The sequence below is a fragment of the Equus quagga genome, chromosome 6, assembly GCF_021613505.1.
Source record: "Equus quagga isolate Etosha38 chromosome 6, UCLA_HA_Equagga_1.0, whole genome shotgun sequence".
NCBI lineage: Eukaryota > Metazoa > Chordata > Mammalia > Perissodactyla > Equidae > Equus > Equus quagga.
In genome coordinates, this window is record NC_060272.1 from 63302083 (window position 1) to 63321708 (window position 19626).

Here is a 19626-nt window from a genome sequence, read left to right on the forward strand (position 1 = left end):
CTTGGAGATACTTAGTGTGCAACAAACCTAGGTCAGACACATGGTAACTGTTCTTAAGTATCTGAAGAGGAGTTCGACCTAGGCCTGTAAATGTTAGAACTTGGACTATTTAGAGTCAGGTTTTCTCTCAGCTGAGGGAGGAGGAAAAGAAAAAAACTCGATGAAACTTCGCCAAACATGGAACAGTTAATTTCAAGTTCTGTTTCACTGAGGTATTTCAAGCTATGCCATATGGCCAAATGAACCACGTGGTATGGCTATTATAAAGCTAAGAGTATAGGCCAGCTTGAAGTTTATTTCAAAAACAGCATAGTGCGCACTATTCATACAAACGTGTGGTAAAAAGCAAAGAATTAAGGTAAAAATTAAGGTCAATTTTTAGATAAGTAGATTGATAATTTTTCAAAAGGAAATACACTATTAAGCACACACTTAAGTGTTGAAAACATCAAGTCAAATTGCACTATAATGTATTTCAAAGGCAAGGTTCAAATTTATCTATTGTGGTTAAATTCCATTTATATTTGTTGAAATAAATGTCACTGAAACATAGTAATGCAGATATTTTTATTGTATACATATTAAGTACACAATTTAAAAAGAAAAAACCTACTCTCTAGAACATGAGAAGAAAATAAATAGAACAAAGGTGCTATTATACACATGGAATGAATGAATATAAAAGAAACCAGGTATGTGATTTTCAATCATATTCATATTACACAGTTTTAAAACTATCTAATCCTTTACAATGACCAATGAAACTGCAAAGTTGGTAAAGGATGTATGCCATTTAAGTTCAGAGACTCATACAATTTTATTGGTGGTATTCATGTGTAGCGAGAAGAGAACTGTCTATTGCATGTAACTATCATGTTTCAGAAGACATGATTTAACAGTGAAGTTTTTATATTATAAGGAAGCAAGTTTAAGTGTTGGTTATTTTAGAAATACTACTTAAACTAGAATGATATTTATTAAATATTATATATTCTTTCTCTAACTCCATTCTAATAGTCTATAAACTATATCAAATGAAGCAACAGAAGTTAAAATTTTAACATTTTCGATTAGTCAAGTTACAAAAGGAACTAAAGAAAGGAACTCAAATTTAAAGTCTCGAATATCCACTAAGTTTGGCATCTTTTCTTTCTTACCACAAAGTATCTTTTCTTAGAAGTGGGGTATTTAGTTAACTATCCTTCTTGGTGACCTTAGCTACTACCAAAAAGAAAGAGGCCAAGACACCACAGATGCAGGCTCACTAGCATTGACAGAAAGTGAGAGTGTCACCTAAGAACCACAGGCAGCCCAAGGGACAACAGACCACAGCAGTCCGGGTAACAAGAATTAGGCGAAAAAGCAAGCTAAATTTTCTACGTATTAATATTTGAAGGAAGTCACTACACATTACAATTGTTGACTTGCATACTGAGCCAGAATCAAGGAAAGGCAAAAAAGTCAGTATTCCGTCTACAGGCAGGGATGTATATCATAAATCTTAAAAACAAGGCCATGAAAAAATATAAATTTTATTTAGAATTCCTCATTTTCTGATGATGTGGCATTAGTGTACTTATATTTAATGAGTTATAATTTTTCTGTCATTTAGAACTACTAAAAGTAAAGTGAATAAGCTAATATTGTGATGAAACCTGTTTATATTTAAGAAACATAGTAAACTAGTTGACAAAATTTACCTGTCTTAGAGAAGAACTCAGTTTGTTGAGACTGACAAGGTAGGATTAGCTTTCTGATGCCTAGAAGGCAACACCTGCTATAATGTGAATGTTAGTAAAGAGCTCACTGCCACGAATACTTAAGATACTTGACCAGCTCCTCACCTAAGAGACATACAAAGCCACAACAAACAAAATACCGCAGGTATAACCACCACCTCATTCCTTCTTGTAGCTTTATTTCTCTTCTGTTATTTCGGACTCTGAGTACATCCGGCACAGTGCTGCGTTAGGGCGGCATACAAAAGCATCAGTTTCACTTCCCAACTCTGTTAACTGTTCCAACGAAGAGACACACGGATAATGGTCCTTTAACATATCTGGCAATTTAGAAGTCTTCTCTTGAAGACGGCAAGAACGTCTAACTGGTGTTAGAAACTTCAGCTCTTTAAATGTAGAATTTGTTTCATCAAACTGTATCTTCTTTTTTACACTAAAAAATTATTTCCAGAGTTAAAAAACATGTTAACATCTTTACTTTGTACTTTTATGCTATTTCTCAAACTATAACTTGTAGGTTACGACCACATGATTGCTTGTCTTAGATTGCAAGCTCCTTGAAGTCAGGAACTTACTCTTTTTTCTATTTGTTGTTACAACTTGTACAGTCAATTTTTGAATATCTGTAGAATTGGCTAATTGCTCAATTCTCAAAGCTACTGTTATCAATAATACACAATCAGAGATTAAAGTAAAATTACTGACATAAAAAAAAATTTTTCCCCAAAATGGCAATATTTAGGGAAAACCAAAGCAAATACAGGTTTTAAAAGGTGAAATGTCCCAATGACATTCAATTTGTTTGAAACCTTTCTATTAACAAATGTTAGTTCTAATTGGAAGCTATCTTAAAGATTTTACAATATTATGTTTATTATCCCTAAGCATAAAAACAAATCACAACACAGTATACTTTAAAAGTTTACCTTTGCAAGTATGGTGTAGTAGACACATTGTATTTAATCAAGCAACCCGCCCTTGTTTCTGTACTGGGGGTTTTAACATCATTGGTTGCATCTTTTGTCTTGTCACCTTGCTCTTTTTCACAATCTTGAAATACCACACTTCTATGATGTTTATTTTCCATTTCCAGTCTCCCTGACTCTAGGCTAACATCTGTATCTTCAACGTTGACTTCCTGGGTTTGGTCCTTGGTTGCGCAAGCCTCCTCAATATGTTCTCCTACAGGAATACATTGACAGATTAAGCTTTTAGTCAAATTTAAAGGACAAAATTAGACATTCAAGTTATTCAGATGTGGCCAGATTTTCAAAATAAAAGAACCAAACTGCCACTTCCTAACCACTACTTTTCCTCAGCAATTGCTGACAACTATTCAACAAACATTTACTACCTCCTATGTCTCAGGGATTATAGATACAAATATAAGAATGAAATCCTCCCTGTCCTTTAAGAAGTTCATATTCCACTGAGAAGACATTCCTGAAAATAATTAATTCTAAAATGAGAAAAATGCTATTATTGAGGTAAGAACAAAGGATATGGGAACCCACAAAAAGGACTAACTAACTGTGCTTATGGCACAGGGAGATGGCTAGGGAAGGCTTCACAGTTAGGCTGGGTCTTGAAAAATGAGTACTTGACAAGACCAAGGAAGGCAATCTTGGTGTGAAGCTTAAAACAACATGATCTATTAAGACAACATTAAATGGCCCGTGTGTTTAGAATATAGGGTAAGGAGTAAAGTGGGAATGTGGAGAGGTGATGAGCTCACACAGGTAGGAAGGGGATGAACCATAATGAACCCTATATGCAAGAAGTTTGGTAAAAAAAAAAAAAAAAATTCACTGGCGAGACAGAGATACAATTAGGTTTGCTTATTATAAAGGAAGTTTTAGCATGGCAGGGAATGAAAAGTAATGATCTGTGATGGTAAGAAGACAAAGCTGTGTAACAGTCTAAACAAAGTGGCAGAGGCAGGCGGTGAGAAGGAAGGGCCCGAGATTTAAGAGGTATTTCCGAGTTGGGCCTTACCAAACGAATGATGCATGCATATGTCTGAATGAGTGTGCAGGTGTACTAGGGGCATCCCTTCTAAAATGTCTTGCTGAGGAGGCTTTAATGACAGAGGAGGCTATTTTCTCATTTTCTCTTTTGGGAGGAACAGATGGTGGTATGGGAAAGTGATGAGGGAAGACTAACAGTTCAAAATAAAACATGTTAGATGTGAAATACTTGTGAGAGATCCTAGTAAATCCACTGAGCTGAAAAGACCCCTAGCTTTATTAGGAAATTATTAGATCTTTACTTAATGATGTTTCAGTTACACGATAAAGTGAATGAGATTTTTTTAGTGAGGGGAAGTTGAAGTGGGGAGAGAGGAAATACAGATTCATTAATTCAACAAATACTTAAGTGCCTAATATATGCCAGGCATTGCATTAGTACTGGGGATACAATGGTGAGGAAGAGCCGACAGTCCTTGTCCACCGAGCTTGTAATTTAAGACAACAAGCAATCAAGTGCATCAAGTATTGCAGAGAGAAAAAACAGGGAGCACAAAACAGTGCATCTCATCTAGCTGGGTGAGGAGGCAAGGCGGATGGCAGGGAAGGCCATCCCAAGGAAGTGACATCAGAATTGACGTCTAAAATATAAGTAGGAATTAGGTTAAAAGTGGAAGACTGGCTTGGAAAGACCCACGGGCAAGACAGATCGTATGGCCCCTTCTAAGAAATAAAAGTAAAGAAAGAAATTCAGGGATGTGGAGGAGAGGGAGAGTGACAAGAGGCTGGGGTCAGGAATTTAAGCAGATGAGTGACAGGGCATTTTGGTTGCAGTGTTGAGGATGGACTGGAGCAGGCATAGAGAAGCAGGAAACTAAGTTAGGAGGCTATTGCTGTAGTTCAGGTAAGAGCTGTGGGTGGTCTTGACTATAGTAATGAGAGTGAGGATGGGGAGAAGCAGGTGGATTTTAAGAGATGCTTTGGAAGTTAAACTGAGTTTGACTGGCTGGGGAACATGGGTGGGGAGGTCAGAAAAAGAGGAAGTGAAACAGACCCCAAGATTTCTGGCGTGAAGAACGGAACAGTGTCAGCCATTGAGATAGAGAACCAAAAGGATAAGGTTCAGGGATAAATGACGTGCTCAAGTTTGGACAAGTGGGATTGAGGTATCTGAGACACCCAAGTGGTGCTTGTCTCTTATTATTTGTCTTATATTTCCCAATGATGTTTTCTTCCTGTTAACAATTTTAATTTATAAAATTGATTTTATATCTAGAACTTATAAATATATATTTTAGAAAGCCAAGAGTTTATGAATAGCATTTTTTTTTTTTTGAGGAAGATTAGCCCTGAGCTAACTGCTGCCAATCCTCCTCTTTTTGCTGAGGAAGACTGGCCCTGAGCTAACATCGGTGCCCATTTTCCTCTACTTTATATGTGGTATGCCTACCACAGCATGGCTTGCCAAGCAGTGCCACATCCGCACCTAGGATCTGAACTGGGGAGCCCCGGGCTGCCGAAGCAGAATGTGCGAACTCAATTGCTGTGCCACTGGTCTGGCCCCTCTTTTTCCATCTAAAGACAAATTATTCTACCTGCTAGAAAAGATTCCACTAACTAGTATCATTCTATTAAGGAAAAATAAGATAGAATAACAATCATTTAAATACAGTCATGCATCACTTCATGACGGGGATATGCTCTGAGAAATACAATATTAGGCAATTTCATTGTTGTGCAATCATCATAGAGTGTTCTTACACAAACTCAGATGGTACAGCCCACTACACAACTAGGCTATGTGGGACCACCATCATATATGTGGTCCGTTGTTGACTGAAACATCATTATTCGGCATACAACTGTACTGATTTTCTCTTTCCACATTATCTCTAGATATATCTCTCTAGAGCCAGTCAGAATTATGAGAAAGAAGGCTCTTTTTATGAATTCTTATTTCCACTTTGCTGTGCTAAAGACGCAGGATTGGGGTTCCTTTTTTTTTTTTTTTTTATTGAGTTATTGATAGGTTACAATCTTGTGAAATTTCAATTGTACATTAATGTTTGTCAGTCATGTTGTAGGTGCACCACTTTTGCAATAAACATTGGGGTGCAGAGGACTTTTGGGATTGCTGACTTCAAGCTCTTTGGATAAATACCCAGTAGTGGGATGGCTGGATCGTATGGTAGTTCTATTTTTAATTTTTTGAGGAATCTCCATACTGTTTTCCATAGTGGCTGCACCAGTTTGCATTCCCACCAGCAGTGTATGAGGGTTCCTTTTTCTCCACAACCTCTCCAACATCTGTTGCTATTAGTTTTAGATATTTTTCTCATTCTAACGGGTGTAAGGTGATATCTTAGTGTAGTTTTGATTTGCATTTCCCTGATGATCAGTGATGATGAACATCTTTTCATGTGCCTATTGGCCATCCGTATATCTTCTTTGGAGAAATGTCTGTTCATGTCTCCAGCCCATTTTTTGATTGGGTTGTTTGATGTTTTGTGGTTGAGTTGCGAGAGTTCTTTATATATTATGGATATTAAGCCTTTGTCAGATATATGACTTGCAAATATTTTTTCCCAGTTAGTGGGTTGTTTTTTTGTTTTAATCCTGTTTTCATTTGCCTTGAAGAAGCTCTTTAGTCTGATGAAGTTCCATTTGTTTATTCTTTCTATTGTTTCCCTTCTCTGAGAAGGCATGGTGTCCGAAAAGATCCTTTTAATACTGATGTCAAAGAGTGTACTGCCTACGTTTTCTTCCAGAAGTCTTATGGTTTCAGGTCTCACCTTTAGGTCTTTGATCCATTTTTAGTTTATTTTGGTGAATGGTGAAAAAGAATGGTCAATTTTCATTCTTTTACATGTGGCTTTCCAGTTTTCCCAGCACCATTTGTTGAAAAGACTTTCTTTTTTCCATTGTATGCCCTCAGCTCCTTTGTCAAAGATAAGCTGTCCAAAGATGTGTGGTTTTATTTCTGGGCTTTCAATTCTGTTCCATTGATCTGTGCACCTGTTTTTGTACCAGTACCATGCTGTTTTGATTACTGTAGCTTTGTAGTATGTTTTGAAGTCAGGGATTGTGATGCCTCCCGTTTTGTTCTTTTTTCTCAGGATTGCTTTAGAAATTCAGGGTCTTTCGTTGCCCCATATGAATTTTAGGATTCTTTGTTCTATTTCTGTAAAGAATGTCATTGGGATTCTGATTGGGATGGCGTTGAATCTGTAGCTTGCTTTAGGTAGAACGGACATTTTAACTATGTTTATTCTTCCAATCCATGTACATGGAATGTCTTTCCATCTTCTTACGTCGTCATCCAATTCTCTCAGAAAGGCCTTGTAATTTTCATTATATAGGTCCTTCACTTCCTTAGTTAAATTTACCCCAAGGTATTTTATTCTTTTTGTTGCGATTGTGAATGGTATTGTATTCTTGAGTTCTTTTTCTGTTGGTTCATTACTGGAGTATAGAAATGCTACTGATTTATGCAAACATCATTATTCGGCATACAACTGTACTGATTTTCTCTTTCCACGTTATCTCTAGATATATCTCTCTAGAGCCAGTCAGAATTATGAGGAAGAAGGCTCTTTTTATGAATTCTTATTTCCACTTTGCTGTGCTAAAGACGCAGGATTGGGGTTCTTTTTTAAAAAATATTTTTAAAATTGAGGTATAACTGACACATAACGTTAGTTTCGGGTGTACAACATAATCTTTTGATATTTGTATATATTGAGAGATGATCACCACAATAAGTCTAGTTAACATATGTCCCCATACATAGGTATGAAAAAAAATTTTTTTTCTCGTGATGATGACTTCTAAGGTTTACTCTCTTAGCAACTTTCAAATATGCAATACAGTATTACTAACTATAGTCACTATGCCATACTTCACGTCCCCATGCCTTATTTCTTTTATAATGGAAGTTTGTAACTTTAGATCCCCTTCACCCATTTTCCTGGCTTGGGTTATTCTTAACCTTTCCTCCTCCTTTTTGTTTGTAGCATACTAGTCTTTCCTGGTTCTTCCTCCTGTCTCCCTGACCATTCCTTCTCAAGCTCCTTCATTAAATACAACTAGTAAGATTAGATCAAATAGATCTTCTCTATGTTCCCCTGGGGCATATTAATAGCAACCATAACCTGAAACATTCTGTTGAACTAAACATACTGCCAACAGAACCATTACCCCCTTGCACATAGATAAGTCATTAGTATATTAGCCCCAGTGAACAGTTTTTGTTTGTAACATGTAACCAAACTTAACACACTTAGAATTTTAGTGTGATCTTTGATTTTATTTAATGTTTTAGCCCTTGACCTAGATCTCTATATTTTAAATTCATTTTGTGTACTTAAGTAAAATAAGGATATTTGCAACTACTCTGGAAGGCAGTTTGGCAGCATATTTCATCAGCCTTAAAAAGTTCACACAGTTTGACTCTTGTTAGAATTAATCAAAAGAAAATAAGCAGATACAAGCAAAGATGGTGTATAATAGGTACTCAAATACTTGTGATTGGGTGATATAAAGAGTTACAGTAAAAAATTGGAAATAACTCTAAACAAGGAAACAATTAGCTTACACTTATAAGTAGTGATTTCTCCTCTCCTCTAATCTAATTAATACTAATAATGGCTAAAGTTAATGAAATATGTGCCAGAGTATGTGACACTAATATACATTATTTCATTCAATGGTCCCAACAGTCTTGAGAAAGATATTAATTAACATTATCCCATTTTACAGATGAGGAAGGGGTTAAATTTCTTGCAAAAGGTCACAGAAATTGGCACAACTTACATCCGAATCTAGAAAATGTTTACATTTTATATACCCGATAGCTAATGAATCTCTAATCTCTTCTGTACCTACTATCCCTAGCAAAGAGAATTCCCGAATAAGCTTCTCTAGAGCATAGAACAAATGATAGAATTTAACAGGTAGAAAGTCTTTAGAGATTATCTAGTCAAACTGCTTCATTTTTAAGACAGGAAATTAAGGCCTAGAGAGGTAACTTTCACAGATACGCCAAGAAAAATTTGGGTTTTGAACCAGACCTCCTAATTAAAAATTCTTTATACTACACAAAGCTACTGAATCTCGGAGGTACATCAATAGAAGAATATGGAAAGAAACAACCTATATATTTTAAAAGTCAAAAAATAATTCAGCAAAGAAATTTAATAAAATCACAATTCACTTGAAGGAAACAAACTTACCAAATTTAAAGTTTTCTTGACTCTTCATTGTTAGAATATCTGCAATTGCATGTCGCATTTCTTCTATGGGCTTAATTTTTTTAAATGAAGAAAGCAGACCCATGTAAGTTTTATATTCTCAGACATTAACTACGTTGTCCAAGTTGAAAATATTAAAGCCAGTGATTAAATTTCATATTTTAATACAAGGCAATGGTTCTTAGACCATGTTTCTCAGAACACTTATTTTGCCACCCAAATTGAAAAAATGGCTATCGTTTCCAATTTACAGAATAAAATTGAACTTAAGGGACAGAATTTCTCAGTTTAAAATTTTTCTCCATTATATTTCTTAAGCCTTTGGTAACTATTACTGCTTGCTTGATATAAACAAAATTAATGAACAAGTAGCAAATTAACATTATTAATATCTATTCAAGAGCCAATCATATTAAGTTTACCATAAATTTATATTAAGTTTACTCCCTTTCTCCTACATTCAAGTCCATGGTTATACTTTGGTTTCACATGCTAATAAATGCATTTCTGAACAGCTCAAGCTTGATTGGCTTAACATATTTCATTCACTCAAAAGCTCACCAGTTCACTGTGTCCATCACATGCCACATATCAGAAGCACTTACCACGTTCCTTTAAACTACCATGCCTGCTAATGCAACACAGTCAAGATATTATATAAAAGGGAAGCTCTGGCTCATAGTCTTAGTTCTAGAACTTAGTCCTGAACTAATGTCTTCCATTTTCTTGGCTAATTTTGATGCTTGTTTCCCAATTTTTGCTCTAGTGTCACATCTTTTTTGCACTACTGCTTTCTGTGTGAACCCCTGGCTCCAGTTATATATCCTGGCTACGCGGCCAGAAGCCACCTTAAGTAACGCCTCTTAAGTTCAACGCAGTAGGGACCTAAAACTACCTTCCAGGTGTGGTTCTGTCAAGTACAATTAGCCTCCAGCACAGTGTTTTACACATAATAGCCTTTGAGAAAATATCTGCAGAATATTTGATTTTTGATTCAGGTGAAAAGCCAAATAGTATTTTTTGGCTTTGCTGAGAATAAAGTAAACAGATATTTAAGGAAAGGCTAAAAAGGAAGAATTTTTTAAAACTCACTTTGTAAAGAACCTCCAAGAATATGTTTTTGAGAAACCTGGTCAAAGGGAAATACATTTTAGCAATATTTGCCCATAAAAATCAACCAAACCAAAAAAATCTCAAGATACAATTAATTTAAACCCAGGACTTTTTGTAGTAACAGACTAGGAAGAGGTGCAAGATATGGTATTAAGCCACTACGGTGGTAAGAATGTCAGAGAAACTGGTTTATTGCTATTTTCTTTATGTAGGCAGGACCAAACATAGGGCATTTAAATGTGAGTACATTAAGATCCACTCCTAAAGTCAAAGAGAGTTGTCTCACAAAGCAGTCAGAGCTTGCTAACATTTGAAAGTTAATTCAACTTCGTTTGCTTTATATTCAATAAATACATTTTAACATTAAAAATTCAGTTTTCCAGGGGCTGGCCCCATGGCCCAGTGGTTAAGTTCACACGCTCTGCTGCAGGCGGCCCAGTGTTTCGTTGGTTAGAATCCTGGGCGCGGACATGGCACTGCTCATCAAACCACGCTGAGGCAGCGTCCCACATGCCACAACTAGAAGGACCCACAACCAAGAATATACAACTATGTACTGGAGGGGCTTTGGGGAGAAAAACGAAAAAATAAAATCTTTAAAAAAAAAAAAAATTCAGTTTCCCAGGGCCAGCCCGGTGGCACAGCGGTTAAGTTCACACACTCCGCTTCTCAGCAGCCCAGGGTTCGCTCGTTCGGATCCCGGGTGCGGACATGGCACCGCTTGGCAAAAGCCATGCTGTGGTAGGCATCCCACATACAAAGCAGAGGAAGATGGGCATGGATGTTAGCTCAGGGCCAGTCTTCCTCAGCAAAGAGAGTAGGATTGGCAGTAGTTAGCTCAGGGCTAATCTTCCTCAAAAAACAAAAAATTCAGTTTCCCAGTAGATTTCTCAACTACAAAATGTGCAAAATGAAGTTTTGCTAAAATATTTCTCACAACAGGTTTCATTAAATGTATATTTCAGTTTATCTATTTTCTAAGATTTGATTATTCCTGGGACATGAGCAAGTTTTAGGAGGTTGAGAAACAGCTTTTATAATATGCAGTCCTTGTGGCCTTTAAACCTTCATTATGACTACATATATAACTACAATTTTATCAAGTATACAGAATCATTTACACTGTAATAACAGAGATCAGTAAGTTTTAATCTCACCTGAGCTCCTGCCAGAATGGCCTCCTCATAGATTGCGATAATATTTTCAATAGGACTCGTGAGTGGTTCAATACGTGCCAGGCATATCCAATATTTAACAAGTTTTTTGGCATCTGGAATATTTTTAATCAAGTCATTCAGGGTGACCAATATTTCTTCTTTTGGGCATCCCTAAAATAGCAAGAAATAAAGTGAGTGATATCTTTTAGCCTAAAGACTACAAACAAGTAAGCTTACTATAATCAAGATCAATGATAGAGAAAAAGTTGATAGAAAATTATTCATAAATATTCACTAATATCCTCATTACTCCAAACTTATTCTGAATGCTTAGCAAGAAGCATTATCCATCATGAATACAAGGCAGAAAAAAAATGAAATACTAGTTGAGATAAATATTAGTAAACAATGACTAACACTCTACTTGGTCTGTTATTTATCCTTATATATTGTGGAATTCCATTTGTTAATACTTTATTTAGAATTTTTGCATCTACCAAATATTTATGAGTGAGAATAGCTTGCAGGGGTTTTTAAAAATTGTCTTTGTCAGGTTTTGATATAGAGTAAAATGAATCTATAAGGGTTTATGTGAATAAGAGCTATACACAGTTAAACAGTAGTGCAGAAAAATCCCACAGTATCAACAAAAAACTCTAGCTGAGCAGAAATAAGAATAGAATGAGAGTTTCCCTGATTGTAATTTTCACTGGACCTCAGAACCACAAAAATTTAAAGATGCTCATGAAGACTAGGATAAGGTTTGAAATCATAGTCCATATTTTCTGTCTTGCTATGGATCTTAGACACTAGTGGGTAACCAAAGCAAGATCAAAGAGTAGTCAGAAAATAAAGGAAACATTTTGGAGTTGATCATTATACTCCATAGGATTTTGGTCCAAATAGTAAAATCCTATAAGTTCAACACCATAATGATGTTGGCTTAATGAAACTGTTTGCAAATAATTAACGTGAATGTAAGAAACAGAAGTACCAAAGTAAAGTTCCACCCCCAGCCCACTGTATATATTAATATCTTAAAGGAATACAATATTTATAACTCAAGTAAAAAAAATCTAATTATTCCTTTAATATATTTATATGAACTCAATGAAAATGCAGTCCCTTAAAGGCTAAAGAGAAACAACCTCACAATTAACATTAAGTCTACATAACACCGCTGACACATAACTTGGTCGAAAAAGACAATGTAATTTAATGAGAAGTTTACGAAGGTACTTTGCAAACTAGAAATAACTCCACAAATGTAAGATAAAGACTCTACCTCATTAATCAGGTTTAGGCATTCAGAAAACGTCTTGTTTACTTTTTCAGTAAATAACCGTTGTTCATCTTCTTCTGCCATGGTTGTCCAAAAGGACCCAACAGGCCTTTCACTTTGGTCTTTGGGCTCAGGCTGGGTAACTACTGAGTTGGGAGGTCTTTTCAGCACTTTTCCTTTGCTAGCTTTCCACTCATTCAGACGAGCTCTACAGTTAGAATTAGGATATAAACATTACTGTGATATTGATTATAGAATTCTGTCAAATAGAGAAAAAGTTAAAAATTCAGGTCTTTAAGTAGCTCCACAGTAGTGGCAGATACATAGTTCATAAGTTTAAAGGAAAAGAAATATTGAATATATCAATGCTAGTTATATACTCAAAGACCCCCAAAATGCATTCTTAAATAGAGAGGTTAAAAAATATTTTCCATTTTTATTAAGCATTTTAACTTAGATTATATAAAACCTAATAAAAACACACCCAAGCACAATAACTTAAGTCACAGTGTTCCACAATATAAATTTGCTTAAATTTGTCTGCATATGACAGAAGAGAATCCACACACAAAATCTGAATATATTCAACAAAATTATAAGCCAAATCCACAAATGGTACTCTACTGAAAATTAAGTAAATAAAATTACATCTACTTACTTTCTCTCTTCTGCAGTTTCTTTGGGCTGAGCCAATCTACTATCAATAGCTGCTTTTGCTATAGTATGTCTGCGCTGGTCAGTGGTTTTTGACTTTTCTATCATCTTGGTATTGGAAGCAGGCCTGACTACAATTTCAGATGTCATGCTTCTTGACAGTGTCTTACTTCTTTTTACATCCTGAGAAGAACTGGTTTTGACACTGGATAAAACTGAATTCACTTTTAATAATTCTTTCTCATGAGGCCCTTTCCGAAAGGTAACATTGGCAGAGCTTCTGCTGATGCCTTGCCTCACGGTGTTTTGGGTATTATCATGGTGACTTCTAATAGGAGGTCGCAGAAGTTGTCTGTTCCGAGATGTAGTGCTCACAAATTTAGTAGTCGTCATCACAGATGAGGCTCTGCCAGTATCCCCTGGGACACTGCTGGTGTTGACAGGCTGAGGCTTAGTGGCTTTAGAGACAGTAGTTGCAAGTTCCTTTGTTGTTGCAGAACTCTCACCTTTGACTTGTTGAGGTTTTCTAAATGAATTAATCTTAGACTGAACAATTTGGCCACGATAAGATCCAAGCACATGTTTCTTGGGCATGTTAGCATCTTGCTTTGGTCTTTCCGTAGTCATTTGTTTCTTTTTACTATTGTTTTTGAAGTGAAATGCTTGGCTTAATGTCATATGTTGATTTTGGGTATCATCTTTAATTGGTAACAACTGCAGAGTTTGATTATGATCCTCAAAATTATGTGTATCAGTTGCTAAAGTTGAATGGGTCAATTCATTAGAAGGTTTTAAAGGAATACAATTTTTTCCCATTGTCAAATTATTTTTGCTTCCTGTAGGTCTACTGACATTTTCTTTATTAGCCTAAAAGAATTAATGAAGACAAATCAGTATTTCAGGACTTATTTCTTTCAGAGTTTAGGAAAGGGAAATGGGGGAAAGGGACATTTTATGAGGGCTATGCCCACGTCTTACCATTTTTGTTTTCAGTTTCAGTGCTTTTGTCTCTTCTCGGACCTGGCCCTCAGATGTCATCACTTTCTGGTCCCTACTACTTAAAAAAAAAAAAAAAATTAACCCTGTACCAAGGAGGTTTCCTTTTTGGGAGAAGGAATGGAAGGATATTAATAATTACCTGACTATGTAATTTTAAATTGAGGCAAGAACTATGCTGAGATTTATTTGTCCTAAGCAAAACTTTTCTTTATTATAGGGTGATTTAATAGTGTAAACAAGATGGCTGAGAAATTTAAAGATATTTTCTTAAAAGTCTTAACACCCTCTCCCCACAGAATATGTAAACACTGAATAATCTAATTCCAAATCATTCTTTTCCAGTCATTCAAACAAGTCTTCACAAATCTTTATTAAGCAACATTTTCTTTGGTTACTTTTAAGTACTTAGTAACAGACTCACGTTGAAAAAAATGTAAAAATAGCCCTTCCAAAAAAACAAAATCCAGGACTGGCCCAGTGGCATAGTGGTTAAGTCTGTGTGCTCTGCTTTGGTGGCCTGGGGTTCGCAGTTTTGGATCCTGTGTGGACCTAGCACTGCTCATCAGGCCACGTTGTGGTGGCATCCCACATAAAATAGAGGAAGATTGGCACAGATGTTAGCTCAGGGCTAATCTTCCACACCAAAAAAACCCACAAAAAAACACAAAACTGCCCTTAGAAGGGTTATCTGAACAAAGGAGACTTAAAATACTCACACTGGACATTGTAAAATACAAATGTTTAGTTTTGAGCAGCTGCAACTCTGATTGCTTGTCTATTTAATAATTTGTTGCTCAAGTAATATTTAAATTGACATTTGTTTCTGAAAGGAGTAAACAGAGTACTTGTGAGGTTTCTTGGTAAAGCCAGAGAAGAGTGTAAAATTTTTTCTTCCCACTGTGTATAAGAATATTATAAACCCCATGACCCACTTGGATTCCTCATTTAAATATGTAGTTAAGAGTCACTGTCTTATCTGAATTAAATTTTTCTTTGCTTACTCTCTAGTAATCTCATTCCACTCCAAGGTTTTAAAAAAATATCATCTACACACTGACAATTCCCAAGTTTATACCTCCAGTCTCAATCTCACCCCTGACCTTTAGACACATAACTATTTGGCATCTCCACTTGGATGTCTTACTGGTAACTCAGACATAACATGGTCATAAGAGAACTCCTGATTCCCCTACTCCTCTCTCAGTCCTCCCCATCTCAATATACAGTATCACTATGCACTCAGTTATTCAAATCAAAAGTCTAGGATCATCTTTTTGTCTTAAACAAAGAAATATGGGATTTGTGAAAGAAAATGCTTATTCTAAAATAAACCAACTTATTACTGTAAAGTTAAAAATAAAAAAATTTGGAAATAATGCCAAACTTATACAAAGTTACAAAATTGTAAGTAGTTCGAAGAATATCCATATACTCTTTCTCCAGATTTGCCTACTGATAATGTTTATCCCATTTGTTATCATTTGCACTCTTTCTGAACATATGTGTGTGGAGTACATACAATTTTTTACCTGAACCTTTCGAGATAAGTTATATACATGATGGCCTTTTACCCCTAAATACTTCAGTGTTATTTCCCAAAAACAGGGATTTTCTCTTACGTAACCACAGTACAGTTATCAAATTCATAAATTTACCTTGATACATCACCTTAGTCTACTGTCCATATTCTATTCAGAAAACTGACCTTTACAGCACTTCCCCTTCCACTTTAGGGCAGAGTGTAAGGGTCAGAATTGAATTTAGTTGTCATATCTCTTTAGGTTCCTTTAATCTGGAATATTCAGGATCATCTTTAACTCCATTCCTTCTTTTACATGCCATACCTAATCCATCACCAAGTCCTATCAGCACTATCTCCTAAATAAAAGTAGAATTTGACCACTTTCTACCATGAGGAAGGGTAGGAAGCATTCAGAAAGACAAAATACATCAGTAAGTAAAGTACCTAACATAAAGAAATGCAAATTAAAATGAGACCATGCAGATGGCAATGATGTTTGGAGGAAATCAGGGAAACCAGGAGAATAAAGTATTTCAAGAACCCATCCACTGGATGGAACGCCACTCAGAGATCATGATATGATAGCTACCACTTGTTGGGCCCTCACTATGTACCAGGCATAGCACAAGGCATTCAGCATTTCATTTAATGCCCAAGGAACACATATTACTATCTCATTTTAATATAAGTAGACAGACTCAGAGAGGTCATGTAACTCCCCTGAGGTTCCGCAATTGTAGTGGCAGACTTACAGATTCCAGCCCCAGTCCTTATCACTCTAAAACACATGCTCTTCGATTGCAGAGAAAAAGCCTGGAAGGATGCTCCTAGCACTTACCTCTAGAAAGCGAGGGGACTTTTCATTTTTTGCTTTATACACTTTCGTGGATTGTTTTTCTTTAGCCACAACCACATACTGTTTTGTTTTTTTTTTTAGATTTTTTTTTTCCTTTTTCTCCCCAAAGCCCCCTGGTACATAGCTGTGTATTCTTCGTTGTGGGTTCTTCTAGTTGTGGCATGTGGGACGCTGCCTCAGCGTGGTCTGATTAGCAGTGCCATGTCCGCGCCCAGGATTCGAACTAACGAAACACTGGGCTGCCTGCAGCGGAGCGTGCGAACTTAACCACTCGGCCACGGGGCCATCCCCAACCACATACTATTTTTTAAGTTTTAACAAAATAATACAAAAATATTCCTATGGTGGGTTGAGACTAAAACAAGTATCTCCAAACATTTGGGAGGGCTACATCCCAAAAAACAAGCCCCCCCGGCTCCAAGCGAGTAAAAACCTTGCCAAACTATAAAAAGACTGATCTCTGTAGCACTGCATAGACCGTAAGTCAATATTTTGGTATATACACACACTTAGCTTTAAAATTAACTATTTCCTCGTAGAGTGTGAAGTAATTCACACAAGAAACAATGACCTAATGCTGTGCCATCCAATAAGGCAGCCACTAGCCCATGAGGCTACTGAGCACTTGAAATGTAGCTAGTCTCAGCTGAGACGTTCTGAAAGTATAAAATACACAACAGACGTTGAAAACTTACTAGCCCCCCAATGCAAAATATCTCAGTAATAGTTTTTAAGTATTACATGTTGAAATTGTAACACAGGATATACTGGATTAAATAAAATGTTATTAAAATTCATTTCATCTTTTAAAAAAGTTTTCTAAATGTGGCTACCAGAAAATTTTAAGTTACACATGTGGCTCATATTACATTTTTATTAGACGGCTCTGATATAATTTTACAGATCTGAAACGAAAAAATCTGACCTCACCTGGATAATATCCGATTTTCCTGTTTGGATGCAAAAAAAGATTTTCTTTTTAAGAGTTGTTCCTTGAGTTTTTGTCTTCTTTGCTCTAAACAACAAAAGAGCTACAAGTCAACAGTAGTTACAACAATAACATCAAATAAATACTGACTAAATGAAGACTTTAGCTGGAAAAATGTTCTACTTGAGATCACATCTTGTACACAACGGAAAATTTCCCAATTCAGTATTGCCTTTGAGAAATAATCCCATTTTTAAGAGACTGTTACCATAAAAGGTCCTCACAACTACTTTGCACAAGAATCATAGTCTCTACCGTGAAAAATCTGGAGAACATCATTTTCGATATACAACCGTAACTGCAAGCCAAGCTTTAAAAAACTAAATGGTAGAGATGAGGCACCGGACTCCAAGTTCTAATTTACCAGAATTGGGTTGGGTGAGAATTTCCTTCTTCTGTTTCCCACGTGTAGGGTAAAGAAATAACAATATTATTTCCGAAGAAGTAGCCAGCTCTAGATCTCCATAAAGTCAAAGGCAAAGAAGTTAAGCTTGAAGACGAGGCAACCCCACCCCTCCAGAAACCCCCTCCAGAAACCCTCTCCCGATTTAGCAGATCCGAGCACTCTGCGCAGGCGCAGTCGGCCCTCGGCGCCGACGCGGCCCCGCCCCCGCGAGCCCCGCGCCCCCAACGCCGGTCCCAGGCTGAGCCCCGCACACGTCTCCTGGCCTGGATCAACGGATTCCTCCAGGGCAGGCCCTTCGCCGGGGCCAGTGGGCAACGCCCGGCCAGGAGCGACCGCACGCTAGGCGCTCAACCCGCACGCCAGCACCACGGACCAGGCACCGCTCTGTCCATTTCACAAATGCCAAACGTGCGGCTGCGAGAGGCCGAGCGCCGCGTTCATGCTGCTCACACAACCGGTCAGGGCTGAGGCTGGTCTGCGCACCCATGGCCCTGACCGCTGAGCCCGAGCCATGTCCCCCACGCGCCCCCCGCCCTCAGGCCAACAACCCGCCCGCCGGCTCGCGCGCTCCCGCCACCGCGGCCTCACCTCTGAACGCGGACTGGGCCCTCTGACTCGGGGGCAGCTGCAGGTCGCAGGGCACGGCTGGGGTGCTCATCGCAGCTCGGGGCGTCGGGACACGGCTGCGTTTTGAGTGCCTCGACTCCCTCCACCTGAGGCCGCCGCTCGCTGCGCACGCCTCCGGTAGCTCCCTCAGACGGCGCGGCCGCCGCCTCCGCCAGCGTGAATTGAATGGGCCAATGACGGCAGGGGGGCGGAGCCTGGGCTGCGGTTGCCCGGGCTGGTCTTGCGTCTGCCTGGTTGGGTTAGGACGCTCTGGGCCGAGTGCCTAGGTTTTCAAACCTAAACACTCTCTCGGTCCTGGACAGGCAACGTGGGAGGAGTCGGCCAGCAGAGTCCCTGCTGTTGGAGCAGATAGGACTAGTCTCCAGACGCTCACAGTGCAGCGAGGAAGGCAGACGAGAGAAGTGTTGTTTGGCTGCGCTTCTTATTAAACATGGGCGTGTTCACTGACGAGGAGGAGGATATAAGCACTGATTACTGAGAGCACGTGTATTTCCCTTTCACAAATATTTCTTCATTGCCGCATCACAGCTCTTAAGTGAGGCGTTATCATCTCCTGATTCACAGACCAAGTGACAGGCTTGGAAGGTATTTGTCAACGTTTGCACGGCTTGCAAATGGAAAGTGAGATTAGGGTCTGTTTTCTTTTGTACTACACAATTATCAGATGCAAAAAAGAGGAGAGGAAGAGAACGGGATAAAACGAGGCTAGAACCTTCCCTTATAATCCTCCTGTGAAGATAAAATAGCGTTTGTTGTGGACATTTTGTGTTTGTGTGCTGCCATAATCTTCTGGTCTTCATGTAAAAATACCACCTTAATAAAACCCTAGCAAACACCGAATCTACAAGACAAAACGAAATAGTTCAGAGCTAGAAGGTTTTGAGGGTGGCAGTGGGGAAAGCTAGGGAGAGTTCTGGGCGGTGCCTGTCTGGTTTTGAGCGCTGGGTTCCCAGCGTTTCTCCGCCTTGCCTGGTCTCTGCAGTAAGGCTGGGCTGGACTGTTTCAGCCAGGTGTTAAGCATGGAGACAGAGACAGGAGGATGTAATTTCTATAATTTCTATCTCTCT

At 37.9% G+C, this 19626-nt stretch overlaps 1 protein-coding gene across 1 annotated transcript; it reads right to left on the minus strand.

Moving 5' to 3' along the window:
* Nucleotides 1-588: 588 nt before the first annotated feature.
* CKAP2 (cytoskeleton associated protein 2) lies at nucleotides 589-18771 on the minus strand. Its single transcript, XM_046664462.1, has 9 exons — nucleotides 18521-18771; nucleotides 17469-17553; nucleotides 14140-14215; nucleotides 13166-14028; nucleotides 12511-12715; nucleotides 11226-11396; nucleotides 8938-9007; nucleotides 2666-2921; nucleotides 589-2172 (listed from the first exon to the last, which is right to left on the minus strand). Exons 1-9 carry the CDS (start codon nucleotides 18588-18590, stop codon nucleotides 1917-1919), a joined length of 2052 nt encoding a protein of 683 aa, XP_046520418.1. The 5' UTR covers nucleotides 18591-18771; the 3' UTR covers nucleotides 589-1916.
* Between the last annotated feature and the right edge of the window lie 855 nt (nucleotides 18772-19626).